Source organism: Zalophus californianus, chromosome 4, assembly GCF_009762305.2.
Source record: "Zalophus californianus isolate mZalCal1 chromosome 4, mZalCal1.pri.v2, whole genome shotgun sequence".
Classification (NCBI taxonomy): domain Eukaryota; kingdom Metazoa; phylum Chordata; class Mammalia; order Carnivora; family Otariidae; genus Zalophus; species Zalophus californianus.
In genome coordinates this window covers 188144520-188163632 of record NC_045598.1, presented here as the reverse complement: position 1 = coordinate 188163632, position 19113 = coordinate 188144520, and the positions used below count along the sequence as shown (strand labels likewise).

General features: G+C 56.0%; 1 protein-coding gene across 4 annotated transcripts in view; it reads left to right on the top strand.

Moving 5' to 3' along the window:
• The window catches only part of AGO2 (argonaute RISC catalytic component 2), a 109349-nt gene that overhangs the window by 77592 nt on the left and 12644 nt on the right, over window positions 1–19113 (top strand). For all 4 annotated transcript variants that reach the window (XM_027598832.2, XM_027598826.2, XM_027598840.2 and 1 more), the window contains 10 exons: window positions 62–209; window positions 863–982; window positions 1110–1232; window positions 4079–4212; window positions 5664–5848; window positions 6955–7114; window positions 10487–10577; window positions 12578–12772; window positions 14748–14882; window positions 18430–18531. In XM_027598832.2, coding sequence (XP_027454633.1) covers window positions 62–209; window positions 863–982; window positions 1110–1232; window positions 4079–4212; window positions 5664–5848; window positions 6955–7114; window positions 10487–10577; window positions 12578–12772; window positions 14748–14882; window positions 18430–18531 — 1393 coding nt within the window. The remainder of the gene's footprint in view (window positions 1–61; window positions 210–862; window positions 983–1109; window positions 1233–4078; window positions 4213–5663; window positions 5849–6954; window positions 7115–10486; window positions 10578–12577; window positions 12773–14747; window positions 14883–18429; window positions 18532–19113) is intronic.

The following is a 19113-nucleotide window of genomic DNA, read 5'->3' as shown; positions in this document are numbered from 1 at the left end:
AGACCGGGGGAGCGGGCTCAATGCGGGGTCTGCTGCCTGAGCCCCTTCTTGGCTTCCCTAGATTCCCGCTCCAGCAGGAGAGCGGGCAGACGGTGGAGTGCACGGTGGCCCAGTACTTCAAGGACAGGCACAAGCTGGTTCTGCGCTACCCCCACCTCCCGTGTTTACAAGTCGGACAGGAGCAGAAACACACCTACCTTCCCCTCGAGGCAAGTCCCATCTCCTGTCTGCGCTGCTCTGGGGCTGGCGGGAGAACTGTGGGCCTCAGGCCAGTGATGCCCCTCATGCCTGCCTCCCCAAGAGTGAAACGGTGTGGTGACTCCCGCGGGATTTGTGGGCCCATTGAGGACGTGCCCCTTGTGCCCAGCAGGCCCCTTGAACAGGGTGGAAGATGCTCAGAAAAGCTACCATTTCTTCACTTACTGTTGGAAAAATCCTGGCCCAGGGAAAGATTAAATGCTAAAACAGAGGCCCAAGTTTTAACTCTTTTCTGTTAGTGCCTTAAATTAACTGTACTTATCCAGCTACCCAAACATCCAGGTGGTTTTCCTGGGACCTGGTCCAGAAGGCCGGCCTCCTCCCCATCAGCACGCAGCTTCGTGCTCCCACGTTGTGAGGTTCCCAGCGCACATTGGTGCCGGGCCAGGCGCACCCAGGAGGATCTCTGGTGCCGACTGCGGGCCCCTGAGCAGCCCCTGCTCCTGGAGGATTGCAGGGACGGCCACCGTGGTGTGTGCGTGGTACCTCGTCACGTGTGGCTAAGAGACCCGTGTGTCACAGGCTAAGTCAGGGCACCACGCTCAGCCCCAGACCCCCGCCTGTCCTCCAGCACTGGAGCCAACGCCCTGTCTCTTCTCTGTAGGTCTGTAACATAGTGGCAGGACAGAGATGTATCAAAAAACTGACCGACAATCAGACCTCAACCATGATCAGAGCGACAGCCAGGTCAGCACCGGATCGGCAAGAAGAGATTAGCAAGCTGGTGAGCGTCACGTTCCCGGGGCCAGCCTGGGGGTGGGGACACCGTGGGGACTGCAGTACGTGGTGCCGGGCAAGGGAGCCCCTGGTGCTTGGGACAGACATGGCTTATTTCTTTTTTCCTTTTCAAGATGCGAAGTGCAAGTTTTAATACAGATCCGTATGTTCGTGAATTTGGAATCATGGTCAAGGACGAGATGACAGACGTGACCGGGCGGGTCCTCCAGCCGCCCTCCATCCTCTACGGGGGCAGGGTACGTGGGGGCGGGGCTTGGGGGACGTGCGTGGGTGTCTGCGCGTGTGTCTGGCAGGTGATGGTGGAGCAGGAGCTTTTGACCCCCTCGGGTCAGAACCATGCCAGAGGTGTAGACCGTGGCCAAGGTAAGGAATTCTTGCCACTCTAGTCCAAGCCAGTGCACGTTATGGGGCCTCAGTAAGGACTGAGTTGCTGGGCCCTTTCTGAGGATTTTCAGAATTACCCTTTATCTTTTCAAAAGGTGATTTTTATTACCCCATCGAAATCTGGAAAGCATTGTTCTTTGGGCACTCCGCCACTGATGAATTATTTTCCAGAAACTTAGACTTCTTTTCTGTTCTCCTAACTTTGGTGTTGGAGGTTATTTGGTGACAAACAGAGCTGTTGGTCACTCAGGTTTTGTTTGTTCTTGCCGGCGCAGTGCCTGGCTTCATCAGCACATCATAAAGCGATTCTGTCCGCTGAGCCCCGCAGAGCTCATGGGAAGGGTCTTCATGCACTTCCTCAGGGCCGGGCCCCCAGATGCGGAGCACGGCTCCACTGGGTGGGCGGCGGGGCCTGGGGGCCTCAGCCTCACTCATCGCGGGCTGCTCACCCACAAGCTCGGATGGAAGCGTTGGAGGGACTCTGCCTTTCACCCTCGTTCTCAGGACCCATAGCAAGGCCTGGTTTTGTTTGTAGGGGTTTCCCCTTTCTTTTGTAAAATGTAAGTTCTGCTTTTTACAATGTTCCAAGGTTCAGAAGGCACAAAGAACTACAGGAAGGGGGGCACCTGGCCGGCCCAGGGGGAAGAGCCTGCAAGTCTTGATCCCAGGGTCGTGGGTTTGAGCCCCACGTTGAGCCTGGAGCCTACTTACAAAGCACAACACAGCAAAACAAAGCACTACGGGAAGAAGACTCTTTCCCCAGGTCTCACTTGCTTTCCCAGGAAGTGATTGGTGTTTTCTTTGTCTTGTAAAGCGCCAAGGGATTATTCACATGAGTTTTCATCCCTTTTGGTGCAATTAGTAACATTAAATACACCTTTTTTACTTGAAACTTTCTCTTAGAGCCCATAGAGGTCTTGGAGATGGTTCCATATGTATGTGACGTGTGGCTTGTTCTTTTGGACTCTTACTGCACGGTATTCTGAGTGGGGGCCCCCATCCTGGTGCCCGCCCTCCGAAGGAGACTTCTGAGCTAGGCTTCCGGGCTCTTAGCTCACTTGTGCGCTTGCTGTGTCCAGACGTGATGCAAACATAGCACCTTTTTGAGCCCTTCTTAAAACCCTAGAAGGAAGAGTGTGTGATTCCCTTCCACAAGTAAGTGGAGAGATGGCTAGAAATAGAGGTTTACGTGGCCCTTGGGTGATCAAATCAAGATCGCAAATCCGGTGTTTTTTTCACTGCCTCTGCTTTATGTCTGTTTTGACTTTCTGACTCTTAGGAAATACAGGAGTAGTCTGGAAGACAAAATAGCTCTTGTAACCTCATCTTGCAAAAATATTAGAGTTGTAGGGATGGAAAGTTTATAATGCTTCTAAATGAACGCATTTTTCCAGATCTCTGAAACATTTTAATGAGAACACACACTTTTCTTCACCTACCCTACTTGTTGTCCATTGTTGGAGCAAAACATTAAATACCCCCCAGGGGACGTTTAGCGATGTCTGGAGGCTGGCATCTGGTGACAAGAACTGCTAACATCCGCAGTGCATAGGACAGTCCGAATGTCAGTGGTGCTGAGGCTGAGAATCGCATGTGTCCTAAGAGCCCGTGTCTGCTGAAACCGTGTGTGTGCATGTGCGTGTACTGAGTCTGGAATACCAGACTGGTGGTGGGCTGTCTCTTACAGAAGCCTGTCTCCAGTAGCAGCGGGGAAATAGTTACAAAAACATCAGAAAGAAAAGAGTTCATTTCTAAAATGTTTGATTTTTACAGTAGGCTTGTGTGACTTTTGTAATAAAAAATGTTTTCCACTAGAAACACACTCCCATAACCAAGTGACAGGAGCTCAGGTGCAGCCCGTCCTTTGGCGGTGCCCACAGGCCTGGACAGCCATGCCCCCCCTCCCCCCCCCGCCCGCCAAACCCTCCCCAGAAGGGAGTCCAGAGGTTCCTCTGGTGGCGGCGCTGAGGCCTGGTCCTTTCTGGCTGAGAGAGGACAAACCCCGGTGGATGTGTCCCCTGCTCTGTCTTTACAAGCGGGAGTAGCTTTCATTCCTTGAACCACGGCAGACAGTGGCGTGAGCAGTGCAGGGGTCCTCGCTGGCCCGTCTGCTCCTCGGCCAGGCCTGGGAGGAAGCCCCTTGACTTCTCTCCCCGCCCCCCCCCCCCCCCCGCCCCCCAGCTGCTGGCCTGATAAGAGAGGAGGTAGAATAAGTGAGAGCACGTTCTGAACCAACCAAGAAGCCTCCTGTAGCATTCCTCCGGGCTGCCCCTGAGGTTGGGTGGAATTCTGGGCCTCTCTGCTCTCCTTGGCCTGTATCCACCCCTCCCTTCATTGGTCCATCCATCTTCCATCTGTCCACTTGTCCACCCCTGCATCTATCCTTCCATTACGCTGTCTGCCCCTCCCTCCACCTTTCCTCCTCTGTCCCCCCATCCGCCCCTCCCTCCCTCCATCCTTCCATCCCCCATCTCCTGTCCAGCTCTTCATCTGTCCATCCATCCATTCTGCAGATGTCCCTGGCCCGCTTGCACTGCTGGGCAAGTCAGGGATGGCAGAGTACACAAAGGCCCAGTTCTCAGCCTCAGGAGCACCATCCGATCAGGGGACTAGCAGCAGTAGGGAAAGTAACACAATCCAGTGTCAGAGGGATGTGTTTTCCCATTTTTCCTCACTCTAAATGTTTTGCCATTTGCAGAATAAAGCGATTGCCACCCCTGTCCAGGGCGTGTGGGACATGAGGAACAAGCAGTTTCACACAGGCATTGAGATCAAGGTGTGGGCCATCGCGTGCTTCGCCCCCCAGCGCCAGTGCACAGAAGTCCACCTTAAGTAAGGCTGCTTGAGGGGCAGGCGCACCCGGCCTTGGGCGGGACAGCCGGGGAGTGGGGGGACGGGGGGTGGGGGGCTGGGCAGCTGGGGGATGCAGCCGGGTGTTGATGGTGGGGTTGGTAGACTTCCCCTGGCAGAGAACACTTGCCCGGACATGTGGGCCACCTCAAGGCTGCTATTAACTTCTCAGACTCATTGGTGGAGGGAGTGTGGAGAAGTAATGCAGATTATATAAGAAATAAAACAGTAAATGAAGAAAAATCTTGAAAATTAGTTGCAAAAGAGAAAATTATATTCAGTGAAGTCAAGTTACTTTTAAAAAGCCACTTCAGCTTCGTATTTCTAGATTGTCCTGGCCTGGTCCAGGCGTCGGGCCCTTTGAAAAGTAGCACCATAAACACACAGCTTCGCCGCTCACCCTTTTGTGTCAAACAAACCTAACAGCGAAAGGAAAGCTTTAGCTTCCCGCCTGTCCCGGTGGAAGCAGGAGGGAACTTTCCCCCAAGCCTGAGGAGTATAGCTGCTTGACATTCTAGCCGAGGCTGGCTCAGAAAGTTCCTGAGCGCGGACGTCAGTGGGCGAGAGGCTGTCTGTTGATGGCTACTTGTCCTGCACACTGCTAGCAGATCGAGCTGGAAGGCCAGAGCAGCTTAGGAAACCAAGCCGGTTGAGTGTGGACTCCGGGCGCCTCTCTCCCTCCGCGTTCTGGCCTTGCCTCCTTCGTTTCATTTTGCCTGGAGCTAGATGGCCCCGCAGTGAATCCACCTGTGGGTGTGAATGTGGGCGCGCGCGCGCATGTCTCTTTAGCTGCACTAAAGTATAAGAAGCTGAACACTGGCTCCCTTGGATCGAGTGTCCTTACCTTGCTGTAGAAGGCGATGTTATTTTTATTCCTAAGTTTAAAATAGAAGCTGTTGATCGGTCTGTGCCCCTCCCCCCACCGTGGCTTCACCAGGCCCATTGGCAGCCGCTGCTGGTGTGACTCTCACTGTGGTTGGTTCTGTTCGTGCCCATGGCTGTGTCGTCCAAGTCCGAGTTGTACACCCAAGAATAATGGGGGCAAATCCAAGGGGACAGTCCGTTCACGGTTTTCCTCCCTTGGATGGTGTTTGGCTTTTAACGGAGTCCTGGGTTCTGTACCAGAACCTGGACGCTGGTCAGGCCTGCCGAGTGGGCAGTACGTGCTCAGTGCGTTGCTCCAACAGGACAGCACTTGTCCCTGCACCCTGGGAGTGGCTTTGCGGGAACCAACGTGTATGCTTAGCGCGTAGCCTCTCTTTGAGTTAACATGTTGTCATGGTTCTGTCCAGGTCTTAAACTTAGACTCGGACATCAATAAAAGTGACTTGGGGTGGGGCTGTTAAGGCTGTGCCCTTTATTTGGGGCCTCTGGTTGGTGTGGATTCTTTGGCACTCGCCGTGCATTTGAGTCTGATGAGCCTTCTCCTTCAGATCCTTCACAGAGCAGCTCAGAAAGATCTCGAGGGATGCTGGAATGCCGATCCAGGGCCAGCCGTGCTTCTGTAAATATGCCCAGGGGGCGGATAGCGTGGAGCCCATGTTCAGGCATCTGAAGAATACGTACGCTGGCCTTCAGCTGGTGGTAGTCATCCTGCCTGGCAAGACCCCGGTGTATGGTAGGCCTTTGCTCTCGTGATCCCCGTGGGGGTTTGGTGCGGCCTGAGTCCTTGGTGTTTTTGCCATGCTGAGGAGTGCTTGTGCCTGGCCCATTGATCCCGCATCGGCACTGAGACCACACTTCCTGGGGGCCAACACCTGCATAGTTATTTTGTTACGCTCGCTCGGTGCCCGCACAGTGATCGCGGGGGGCCACCATCTGCCCCCGATGTGCCATCTCTGTGCCCGCCTCGGAGCCCTCTGGAAGTTCATCAGAGTCTTCATTCCAGAAGTGCGGTTGCGCATCCATTCAGCTAACACTTAGCAAGCGCCTGTGATGATGTCTCAGGCCTGGAGGGTTCAAAGGCCCAGCCCCCCATCCAGGAGGCCCCAGGGTGGTGGGGGGTGCAGAGAGGTGACTCCAGGACAGGCGGTGGGCCAGGTCGGTTGGTTGGAGAGCCATCGGAAGCTCTGGAGGGGCTGTGAGGCTCGGGTAGCATCACCAACCGGATCCCCAACTAGACAGGGACAGAATCAGATGTGTAAAAGCCACGCTTCTTCCCTCCAAGCTACATATCCAAAGAGCAAAGAAGACACCATCAGCGTTTCCATCCAGAAGTCCCCTGTTCCCACAGGACTGTATGGGGACAGCTGACAGTCGCTTCATGAAAGAATCCAGAAACCGAGGGGTGTGGGCCTAGATAGCGCTTTGACGTCAGGTGTGCGTGTGCAGTGGATGTCGAGGGTGCCAGTGTCTTTCTTTTTAACGACTCAAGCTTTTGCTCATAACCCCGAGCACCATGATAGAAGGCGGTGATCCTAGGCAGGAGTGCCAAGGCCCCCGTGGCAGCCTGGCTCTGCCCACGCTGCCCTGCAGCCCTGCGAGTCCCTGAAGGGGTCTTCACTCCTGCCAGAGCCAGAACGCAAGCCCTGGGGCCAGACTCCCCACCCCCCCACCCCCCGCCGCTGGTCACCTGCTCTTCTACATGCGTGGCTGCCCACGGGGCTGCCAATGGTGGCACTTCTGTGCGGGCCTCTGCAGTTTCGGGGTGGCGGGCTGTCAGGGCGAGCGAAGGAAGAGGGGCCGGTGAGAGCTGCCAACGTGTGCATCTTTTGTGCTCCACAGCCGAGGTCAAGCGTGTGGGGGACACGGTGCTAGGGATGGCCACGCAGTGTGTGCAGATGAAGAACGTGCAGAGGACCACGCCGCAGACCCTGTCCAACCTCTGCTTGAAGATCAACGTCAAACTGGGAGGCGTGAACAACATCCTGCTGCCCCAGGGGAGGTAAGCCGGCCCTTCCCCGTGTGTGCAGCGGCTAGCCGCACGGTTCCCAGTGGGGTGGGGGCAGTGCATGGGGGCGCCACGTCGGGTTCCGGCGCCACGCACTGTCCTGGATGCCGTAGACGCGGGAAGTGCTGCTCGGAGTCTGGGGAACAAGGGGGTCCTGGAGTGCCGTGGCCAGCTCCCCTGGGCGAGCTGAGGCCAGAGAGGGGCGCAGGGCTCCTGGAACGTGAGACGCGGCAGCCGCACCGTGAGAGGGGTGAGCAGGTGACCGCCGGAGCTCACCTCGGACGGCTCGGACGCGAGCCTCGGTGGAGGGACACACGTCGCCGCCCGATGCCATCAGTGCCGGAACCAAGCCCTGGGAACTGAGAGGCTCTGCGGCAGAGCACGCTGTTGGCGGACCCCGGGCTGGGGTCGGGGGCTGGCAGGGGAGTGGTGGGCGGGGCTGCGGGGTCCCCTGGTACCTCTTGGCCCGGCTTGGGGCCCTGGTGCCCCGGGGGAGGTTAGCTTTTGTCTGCTGCAGCCAGAAGAGACATATATTGTGGGGCGGGGGCGGTTCTTGCTGGAGCCTCTGGGCGGTTGGGTTTGTGTTTGAATGGCAGACATGGGGAAACGGGGATTGTTTGCCACACTCGCCTTGCAGGTAGAAGGGGCAGTTGTGAAGACAGGAGGCGGTCTGGCTGCTTCTGTGTGCTTAGGGGAGAGGTGGCGCTGTGTGCAGAACGCAACAGCCTGCCCCCAGGCTCCCCGCGTGGGCACGGCTGGGCCAGCGTCTGAACCCCGTTCCGGCCTTGTTAAAGCAGAGGTTCTGATCAGCATGTCTGGACTGGGACCCAAGTGTGGACGTTGCTAGCAAGTCCACACGCGATGCCGCGGGCCACACCTCCCGAACTCTGGGTCCCGCTATTGAGTGGAGTTAGTGGGCGGTAGATACCGCCTGACATGCGCGAACCTGAAGACTGGCTCCTCACGGTGAGATCGACTCACTTAGGTCCTGGGAAGAAATGAGGAGCTGTCGGGAGCAGGTGGTGAGCTCGAAGTGCCGTTCACTCAGCGGGTTCTGAGTTTAGTGGGCGCCTACTGTGTACCAGGAGTTTGAGCCACAGCAGTGAGCACAGCACCCGGAGTCCTAGTTTTCTGGTGCAGGGAGCCACGCGCGCGGGGCTTGACAGGCGAGCAGCAGTGACATCATGTCAGAGACAGGAGCTCAGGAGGGTAAGGAGCTGGGGTTTCTATGGCGACCATCTTGTGGAGAAGGTGGCACTGAGCAGAGGGCAGGGGCCAAGGTCGCAGGTGTGTGGGGATGCCCGGGAGAAGGGTGTTCCAGCCCCAGGGCACAGTTTGGGCAAGGGCTCTGGGTGGGAGCCTGCGGGGATGGCTGGGGATTGTCTAGCAAAGGACCGAGAGCTGGAGGGGCCTGCGGCTCCCTCCGGGCAGGACACAGCCCCTGGAGGTTCCTGTTCTAGAAGGCCGCTCCAGCTCCCGGGTGGGATGGGACCAGGAAGCACCTGTGTTGTCTCGGGAGGGATGCTGTCGGTGGGGGCGGGGTGGGTGCCCAGAGATGGTGTTTGGAAGATGGCGCTGCAGGGCCCGCTCTAGACGTGGGGCCTGCAGGGTCCGGCTGGAGGGGCGTCACGGGTGGGTGAGCAGAAACAGGGATCTGGTACCAGGGTTGTGTGTTTAGGAGTCCCCAGCAGAGAGGTGGTGTTGAAAGCCACAAGGCTCCTGTGATTCCAGAGCCCCCAGGGCAGGGTGTAAAAAGGAGGGATGCCAAGCCTGCTGCCCTGGGGAGTTCAGGGGTAAAAGGTCGCAGAGATGGGGAGCCAGCAGTGGAGCCCCGGAAAGGAGGGGAGGAGAGCCAGGCGGGGCCTGGACCCCAAGGGCACTGCGTTTGTGTCTCATGGTGTGGACAGGCCTGGTGAGCAGGTCTGAGGCTCTGCCATGCAGGGGTGGGGGACCTTGTGGAGGGAGTCTTGTTGCCATGGCAGGAGGAAGCCTGGTAGGAGGGGCCCAAGGCTGCTCAGGAGATGGTGAATGGGTTCAGCTAATTAGGAGCTTAGTCACAGGGCGGAGCCCGGGAACTGAGGAAGCGAAGGGTGGGGGGGACGAGAGGGGAGCGTATCAGGGAGAGGAGTCTGCCTGCAGGTGTGGTTTTCGTGGTTGAAGGTGTGAGTCACAACTGCGGGTGCAGATATTCCAGGAGTAAGAGAGTTGGGAGGCGGGGCACAGTGTCGAGTGGGCTGCGCGGTGCTGAGGAGAACAGGGCCCAGAGCCAGGGCCACCAGCGTGGCCGCGGGCAGCATCTTCCCCCATGCAGGGAGTGCCCGTGAGCCCTGCTTCCGTGTCCCGGGACCCCCAGGAGAAGAGCCCCCCCAGGTGTAGTTGGAAGCATACTGGGGCTTGAAGGGGGAAGCTGGTCCACGTTTTGTGGACACTGATACGTGGCCTGCACACTCGAAGCCCTTCCCCCTACCTCTGGGCTCCGGGTGGAGGGGCTCCTTCCGGCGGGAGTCCCCCTGGGATCATTCCCCAGTGAGTTCAGCTCCTGGCTGGGCTGGCAAGCACATGGCACCGCTCACCACTGAGCAGGAAGGGCCCAAACAGCAAGCAGCTCCTGGGAGTGTGGCGGGCCAGGCCCTCCGAAAGCACTTGGCTTGCACTTGCACGTGCTCGTGTAACTGTGCATATTGTCTCCATTTTCCAGAAGAGAAAAGTAAGCTGTAGAGAGAGTAAGCTCCAGAACGCAAAGCTAGCAAGTGACCCCATGCTCCCACCCTCCGTGCATGGGTCCTCTTCAGGAAAGTTCTGGAACACAGCATTTAAAAGCTGAGGAGAGGAAGCCCGTGTTGTGCTTCTCACCGGGGGAGTGCCCCGGCACCTCGTGGGCAGAGAGCAGGGGTACTGCTCAACACCCTGCCGGGGGAGGGCGGGAGCCCAGCCCCAAGCTGCCCCTGTGCCGTGGGGGAGACGCTGGGGAGTGTGGCTGCAGGTCCGAGGCTGGAACCAAGTATGGGGCTCCTACGTGCATGGGGTCTTGCATGTAATCACTGTCTTATAAACACATAACCTTAACATATAGAGTTCCGGTGGGTCTGCTGAGTGTGGAAACTTTCGGGGGCGTACACAAAGTAGGATCGTCCCTGACCCCAGCCTCAACGCCGTCCGCACCTGACCGTCTTGGTAGTCCTCGCGCCTCCTGCCCCTGATCCCCTGCACCGGGTTGTTTGGAAGCAGGTCTCAGACCTCGTGTGGCTTTATCAGCCAGGCTCTCTGTAGGGACCATTAAAAGTTACAAGGTTTTACAGTGCCTTTGCCACCCAAGTGACACTCTTCAGGGGCACAGGCCTCAGATGGTCCGGCTTCCCTCTGCAGGCCGCCCGTGTTCCAGCAGCCTGTCATCTTTCTGGGGGCCGACGTCACTCACCCACCCGCTGGGGACGGGAAGAAGCCTTCCATTGCTGCCGTGAGTATCCGAGCCCACCGCTGTACCATTTGTGGGACCCATGCCCTCGCCAGGCTGCCGGTGGGAGGGCACGCGGTGCCATGGCAGTGTGGGGCCAGAGCATCTTCCTAACAACCTTTGTGGTTTATGGAGCAGTTGGTGAAACAGTCTCCTGAGAAATAGGTAGTTGGAGGGGACTCTGCATGTGGCTAAATGTATGAGAAGCGATGAGGTCGCGCTCCCCGGAGGCCCAGCCCAAGCGGACCAGCTCTGGCTGCAGGGGAGGCTGGGGGCCGTGGGGTGGCTCCTGTCCTGGGGGGCCTGGGGGCTCTCTGCCCACTGCGCAGGATTCGTGTACCCACCTTCTTGCACTCCTTTTAAACATTTTCTATCTTTTATTATAAAATAAAACACTAAATAGAAAGTACTTACATACACAGTCCAGAGTTCAATGGAGGCCTTGCCCTCGTTCTACTCGAGTTCCAGGGGCTTTGCCTCCCAGGCCCTGCATACCTATGCCCCACACATGCTCGCTGGCTGTCTCCTGCCCTCGGAGGCTGAGCCGGGCCCCCACTCTGTGCCCCGAGCTGATGGTGCCCGGGAGGGGCAGCGTAACGGCCTTTGGTTCAAGAGGACCAGACGAGCATATACTCAAAAGAGTGTGGACTCGAAATGTGGAATGCAGGGCCAAGGGCGCTCCGTCAGGGCTGTGTTTGACTGGACACCTCAGGGTTCTGCATCCGGGCAGCCAAGTGGAGGGAAGGAAGCGTGAGGCTCAAGGTTTGTGTCCCCAGCACCCCCAGTGGGGAACTGCCAGAGTGACGTCTGGGCTGCTGTGCATTCTGTCCCGTGCCTGACACCACCTAGGGACGCTTGTCACACTCTCCAGGCTCATTAGAGAATATTGGCATTTTCTGAGCACCTACTACATGCCAGGCTCCAGGCTGGCTGTGTGACTACAGAGCCATAATCGCGTGGGGTCACTGTTAGTTTCCTCAGTTGACACATGAAGTCCAGAAAGGCCAAGCTCTGTTGCTCAAGAGAAACAGCAGAAAACGGAGCTGATGACTGCCTGAGGCTCAGGGCTGGGGTGTGCGCTGTGCGGGGTGTTAGGGGCTGCCGTGCCCACCAGGCCCCTGCACGTGGGGCTCCGCGCTCATTCCCTCCCTCACAGCAGCTCTGTCTAGAGCAGTCAGAGGTGAGCAGTGCCAGCCATGTGTATGGACGGGGCCAGCCACCCTCTGGCCGCCCGGGGCTTCCCTCTGAGCCGCATGGGATCCTGAGGTGCGTCCGATCCCCAGCCAGGGAGGCTGGGGCTCCCAGGAGGTGCGGGCTTCCCGCGGGTCTGCTGTGGGCCCCCAGCACACAGGGTGTGTTTGGTGTCCTTCAGGGGCTGTGTGCCTCCATCAGGTTAGCATTCTGTAACGTGAATCCGCCTCCCGGCTCAGCAATCCAGATTACCTCCACTTCCTACCTGGAGTGCGGTTTTTTACCTTGTTAGGTATTTCTCAGCCCTTCCTTATGATGAGCAGAGCAGAGCAGAGCGCGGCGTGTAGTTGTGTCCCTTATACTCTGGGCACCTTCGGCGTGACCCCTTCAGGCAACTACCTATGGGCCAGCCTTTGGGCCGGCGTGCCATTTCAGGGGGTCAGAGATGTGCACTGATCGGCAGACAGCTTCTCTGGGTGAGCAGGGTGCTTTGAAAAAAACTGGGGATTGCTCACATTGCTTTCTTGGGGCTGATTGAACTCAGCCACCTCGGGTCCCAGGCGGAGTAAAGAATCAGAGTAATTGCCCACTTTTTATTAGACACTCTCAGCAACTGTTACTCCTTGTCCTGTGTTTATAAACGTTACTGCCCACGTTCCAAAAAAAAAAACCCACAAAGGCAGCAGGTTCGCCTCTGACAGGCCAACAGGCCACTGTCCCTTCACTGCGCCATGAGGTTGGGGTGGCGACACGTGTCCCCGCCTGCCCCTCCTGGGGTGCGGCCAGAGCAGCGCTCCTCCTCGTCCCGGCAGGTCGTGGGCAGCATGGACGCGCACCCCAACCGCTACTGCGCCACCGTGCGGGTTCAGCAGCACCGGCAGGAGATCATCCAGGACCTGGCCACCATGGTCCGTGAGCTCCTCATCCAGTTCTACAAGTCCACGCGCTTCAAGCCCACGCGCATCATCTTCTACCGCGACGGCGTCTCCGAGGGCCAGTTCCAGCAGGTGGGCCCCTCGCGGTTTGCTTTGGGGTCTCAGAATGCCTGAGAGTCACCCATCTGTCCTGCACAGTGGCCTCCTGGGCTCCCCGATGGACACAGTGACATGACGTCCGTTCTGCCCCGCGGCTCATGTGGCCGCGCATGGGAGGTGGGCTGGGGCAGAGGCCGGCAGGGACGAGGCAGGGAGGGACTAGGAGCCGCGGGGAGGTCGAGTCTGGGTCAGCTCAGCTGTGCAGCCTGGGGCTGGGTGCCCTTCCAGAGGCTTGGTGGTGGGAGTCTGTAGGTGGGGACACCATTGTGTCGGGGTCACCTCCGTGTGCAGCAGGAAAGGCAGGCTGCAGGGTGGAGGCCACAGAGGCATGGTGACAACTCTGGCAGGGGCTGGGAGGATGGCTGGGCGGGGGGCCCTTTGGAAGGAGGGCTCACAGGACTGGCCACCATCCGGATGTGATCTTGGGTGACGGGCTGTCCAGAAGGCAGGGGTGCCATCAGACACGGGGTAGTGAAGAGGCGAGGGAGCGGGTGTGGGGAGCTTGTTGCCGTGCTCTGCTTCCAAGCACCTGCGTTACCTCCCTGTCACCACGACCTGTGGTCAGCAGTGAATCCATCCTCACCCAGAGCTCGGGAGATTGATGCCCGGACTGTGTCTCCTCCACATCAGTCCAAGCTAATTACACCTCCACCCACCCCGTACCCCGTCCTGGCACATGTCTCACTGGGGGATGTTAGGGAAGGCAGCAGAGACGGGGGCCTGTGTCCCATCCTGTGGGAGGAGACCCGCCCAGATGGGAAGGCATCCCGAGGGCTGCGCTGGTGTGTTTCAGAGGCCACAGGCCGCCTGACTGGGCATAAGCAGGATCGCCTGGACCTTCCTGCTCCAGAGGGGAGCAGCAGCTCGTCCCCCTCAGGCCCTCGGTCGGTGGGAAGAACGAAATCGACACTCTGGCCAGGCCTCATAGAGCTTCTGCAGAAGCAGGGCTGGGAGCTCCTGCGTTGTCCCCCTCTCAGGTCCAAAGTCTGGTGTGTGCCAGCCGACCTTGAAGCCACCTCTTGTGCAAAACCTCTTGGGTTCCCTCGGTTGAGGCTGTACCCCTCTTCTGTGCCCCCAGCCCCCCACCCCCTACCACAGCCATTCCTGCTGGAGAGGGGTCTGTGCCTTCTGTGTTTATCGCTCTGTGAACATAGCCCACACCTTACGGAATCCCCACAGCTTGGGTTCTCAACCCAGAACCCAAGACACATTGGAAACATCATAACACGATATTTAATTCAGACAGTGTTTAAAAATCTGAGGTGTGTGTTCCCTGTAATGGCCTCATCACAGCGTGATAGGTTGTTTGCCTGTTTATCTCTGACCCAGATGGTGAGAACAGTGTCTTACTGTCTTTGTGTCTTGTCTCCCGGCTGCTTGTATGGAAGGGCTTTGTGCTTACTGTAGTCCTCGCAGCAAGCCTGCAAGGTAGGTCGTTCCCGTTTTAAAAGTGAAAACGACCGGGCGTCAGAGAGGATCCGTGGCTTTCCCAAAGCCATACAGCTACTTGGCGGTAGGGCTAGGGTCTGAGCCCAGGTCTGACTCCTGAGCCAGCGCTCGTTCCACTGGGCTCTCCCCCTCCTCTCCCGTAAAGAGCACGAGTTGTCGAATCGGTTTGTTCCTGTGTATGTCTCCCTTTGTGCCTCATTACTCCTGTGCACGGTGGGTGCCACTGATGGGGCACTTAGAACGTTCCAGAAACCGTGCTGAGCAATTTTATGCATTATCTACTTTAAACTATTTAACTATGAAACCCGGGTCTCATCTGCTCAATTATATAAATAAAACAAATGTAGAAAGGCAAAGTCCCGCTGCTAATCACGAGGTAGTGGAGCCAGAACACTGGAACTGCAAGTATTTGTCAAATAGCGTGTGTTATTAAGGGATTTATTCTAAGGTGGAGGCTGTAAAAAGAGAATCATCCTTAAACGTCTTTTCTTTCCCTCAGGTTCTCCACCATGAGTTGCTGGCCATCCGCGAGGCATGTATCAAGTTAGAAAAGGACTACCAGCCAGGGATCACCTTCATAGTGGTACAGAAAAGGCACCACACGCGGCTCTTCTGCACCGACAAGAATGAGAGGGTGAGGCTCTGGGGCTGAAGGAGGGGCCAGAGGCTGGCCCTGGGCTGTGGGGCCGTGAGGGACGCGGGTCTCTGCTCAGCCCTCGCCCAGAGCCACGCCGCAGAGGGGCTTCATGGACACCCAGCCTTCGGCGCTGGAGAAGGGCTCTCCTCAGTCTGGTGAGACGTTTGGACCCGTAAATCCCATGGGCCTGGGACAGGAGCGGGCAGGAGGTATAATTTGTCCAGTAAAGAAATTACCGGAGAGCTGGCTCTGAAAAAGCCTGTGGCAGCCATGGCAATGGGCAGAGTAGGGGAGATGCAGCAAACTGGGGACCCTTGCGGGGAGGAGGTTGGAGTGCTGAAGGCGGCTCGGGGGGAGCCCATTCTCGGGTGCATCTCCTGGCCGTTCCAGAATAAGAATAATGAGCATGAGGGAGAGGCAAGGTTTATAGGTACAACAGCTGAGAAATCTGACAGTTGAAGAAAGGTCGGGATCTTCCTGTTACAAGTATCTTCCATGTTTCCACCAGCAGAAACAAAAATAATCCTACACATAGACTGCGGTCCTAAACTACACAATGTCAGGTAGCTGCCTGAGAAAGGGGCATCCCCCGAGGGAAGGGGACACTACAGTGAGAGGCAGCAGCCCCGCAGCTGCTTAGCGTCCCGCCAGAGAAAGCACAGCAAGGGAGAAATGCTGATTGTCTAAGTGAAAGACAAAATACAGATCGCCAGTGAAAGGAAGGGACACTTTGTCACAGTCACAGGGATGAGCCACCAAGAAGATAGAACAAGTGCGAGCTTGGACCTACCTAACGCAGTGACCTAAAAATATGTAAAGGGAGAAAAAATACAGTGTAGCAAAAAACTGACAGAATTCCCAGGAGAAGCTGACCAACCCGCCATCAGAGAGGGGAAGTTTAACACCCCAGTGTAAGACACTGGGGCAGCCACAAATGGGTAAAAGCTAGAGGTTGGCAGGGTGAGATGACCAGGCCAGGTCTCACGGTTAGAGTGCAGCCGTTGACAGTCGAGTTCACGTGGAAGGCTTATGAAAGTTGCCTTGTACCCGGTCACGAGGAGATCTCAGGAGATTTCCAAACCTCAGTATGGGGCAAACCACGTTTTTTTTTTTTTTAATCGTACAATTAAATTTTAAATCAGCAGTAGAACTAGAAAGACATTTAAGAAAGACTGTAATTTTAAATTCACTTCTAAGTAGCACACACATTAAACATGCAAAGGGAATAAAAATTACAAAGTAATCAGAACTGAATAAAAAGAGAATTTCATGTCAGACTTTATGCAGTGCAGCTGAAGCAGTTCTTGGAGAGAAGAGGCTAGACTTCGATACATCTTGTCGGAAAATAGGAAGAACCACCCGGTGGGGCTGAAGGTACAGGAAGGACAGAAGAGCCGCCAGTCCCGGGGCGCAGAGGGAAGGCTGAGGAGCCGGTGTGCGTGGGCTCCCTCCCTCCTCCGCCTGTAACCTGCCCCTGCCATGAGTCACAGGGGCTCCAAGTTGGCTTGTTCCTACACCCAGCCCCTCTCAGAGTGGGAGATAATGAAGGAGAAAATGAAGAAGACAGAGCAGATGAACACAAACAAAACCTGCCTCTGTGAAGACGGGTGAACCTAGCAAGACTCAACAAGGAAAAAAGAGGATACTTGTAACAATAATTAAGAGCAAAAAGAGAACTATGACCCAGAAGGGGGATGTGTTACTGAAATCGTCATGGGATAGTAACAGCTTTGTGCTGATAGATACATTGGAAGAGTGAGAAGAAATAGATACAAAGAGTTGTTTGTGGAATCACATAAATAACTGAAATCAGCTCTGGAGGATAATCTAATCCTCATTTCCGAAAGGCATCACGCCCAGAGGGTCTTACAGGCAAGTTTTACCAAACCTTCAAGAATCGATGATCTTAAAGTGTGGCAGAGACTAGGAAAAAAGGAGAAACTACTTAGCTTATTTTGTGAAGTTCATGCAGATTTTTTATAGGCAAGTGTTACCAAACCATCAAAGAATAATCTTATACAAAATTTTTCAGAGAATGGCAAATGTTGGGGGGACTCATGAAGTTATCCTGATAATAGCAAAGTGTTGGCACGGATGTGGGTGCTGGGCCATGGTCAGGAGCATGGGTCTGGAGCCAGACGGCCTGGCTCTAGCCAACCCCTCAGCACCTGGGCCGCCTCACCACAGGTGTCAGCCTCCCTGTGGCACCTTCCTAAGGGTGCTGGAAGGTGAGCCGAGCTAACACACTAGGCACTTTGCATCATCCTTGGCACAGAGTAAATGCCTTATATGAAGACTCTCCTATGCTTTCGATGGGAGTGCAGACTGATAAGCCAACTCGGATGCAGTTTGGTAATTCTAGCCCTTGAGAAACCCACCTGTGTGGGTATAAGGAGACAAGTATAAGAATATTTATTGCAGCATTGTTTCTGATAGCAAAAACTTTGTCTACTAACAGGAGGAGGGGTTGTGATGTATTTCTACACTGGCATACTGCCCAGCAATGAATAGGATAGACTATATGTATCACATGAATACATCTCAAAATCGTAAATATTGAACAAAAACAGCAAGTAGCAGAATACATATGATACACATGCACAGTTTGAAAACCTGTGAAGTAACACAGTATCGTGCTAATGGAGACTTAAGTGTGTAGGGAAAAATAAAAGTACATGTAGGAATGATAAAGGCTAAATCTGAGACTGCCACGTGGAAGGGAAGCAAAGGGGGGACACCATTTTCAAATATTTTACTTTTAAAAATAGGAACGTGTGAAAAAAGTGGGCAAGAAAAGGCGCACAGGGGTTACACTGGGGATTCTCGTGCACGTGTGGGTATTGAAAATTGCATAACTAAAAGGTCAGTGACTCACTGATCATGGGTTGGGTCCTGGAGCTTTGGCATCGTTGCTGCCCCAGGAGCAGTAGCTGGGTGTTCAGTGACTTTGTGATCCTAGAATGTAAACTTAGAGTTAAGTGGTTTGATACCATGTACAGCCCAGTCCGTCCCCCTGCTTCTCAGACGGTCTCAGGGGGACAAGCATGCCCTCTTGGGTGGTGGTGATTGAGCCACCAACCAAGTGCAGATGCTCCTGACTGCCTTCAGAGTGTCCTAGCTCTTCTGCCTTGAATATTAGGTGTGTTTGTGCATGGATGACGGCCCGTCAGGTGTCCATCGTGCATGGTTTTAGATTTGTATGTCGGTGACCTCCACGGTAATGAAGAGCCCTTCGAGCGTTACATGCAGATTCTTCAGTGAAGGGAAGACAGCTGCATTTCTCTCCCCTTAGGAGACCTGGGGGGAGAAAACCCAGCCCTCACAGGACAGGAACTTACTTACCTCTAGGGGTTAGTATCGGTTAAGTTCTCTTTTAATGCCGCCGTGCCGAGTAAATGTGTTAGCCAACTTAAAGACGTCGAGATAGGGCCGCCTTTGGTCAGGAAGGCCCAGCACCAGGAGGCAGTGTGGGCGAGGCTGATGTGCTTGCTTGCTTTCCGTTGTGGTCCCTGGACATGTCTAATGGGTTCCTGTATTGCCGAAGGTTGGGAAAAGTGGAAACATTCCAGCAGGCACAACTGTGGACACGAAAATCACCCACCCGACCGAGTTTGACTTCTACCTGTGTAGTCACGCTGGCATCCAGGTAAGGACAGAGGGCCCCAGCTGCCCAGTCTCGGTGTCCCCGGGACGTGGTCCACGTGCCCCGCAAACACAGAGCACGAGCCTCAGGCCAAGCACCCCGATGGGCACGTAGGGGAGTTGGGCAGGTAGCCAGGGAACAGGTAAGGGTGGGGAGCGTGGGGTGCTGGGTCGGAAGGACCCACTGGCGTGCTGTAGTCAGGGTTCCCATTTGAGATGAGATGAGGTCAGGCACAAGTAGTGGGTGCAAAGGCCAGGGGCACCGGTGGGGTCCAGGGTGTCCCGTGCACCCGGAGCTTAGCGAACGAGCTGAGGTTGGAGTGGTGACAAGGCCGTGGGAAGGGCGGCAGGTGACGGACATGCTCAGAATCAGCTCCTGCCCACGTAGTGGGGTTCGGCCTTGTCTCCTGCCACACACGTTTGCAGGACGTACAGGGAGGGTCACCATGTGGCCCATCGTCACCTCAAGACTCCTGGCCTCTGCCCACTGGTGAAGGGGCCCACAGGTTTTTGCCCCTAAGCGTTCTCCCACTGAGTCCTCCATGAGGAGGGTGACGGAAGCATGGCTTATCAGCAGTGCCCTTGT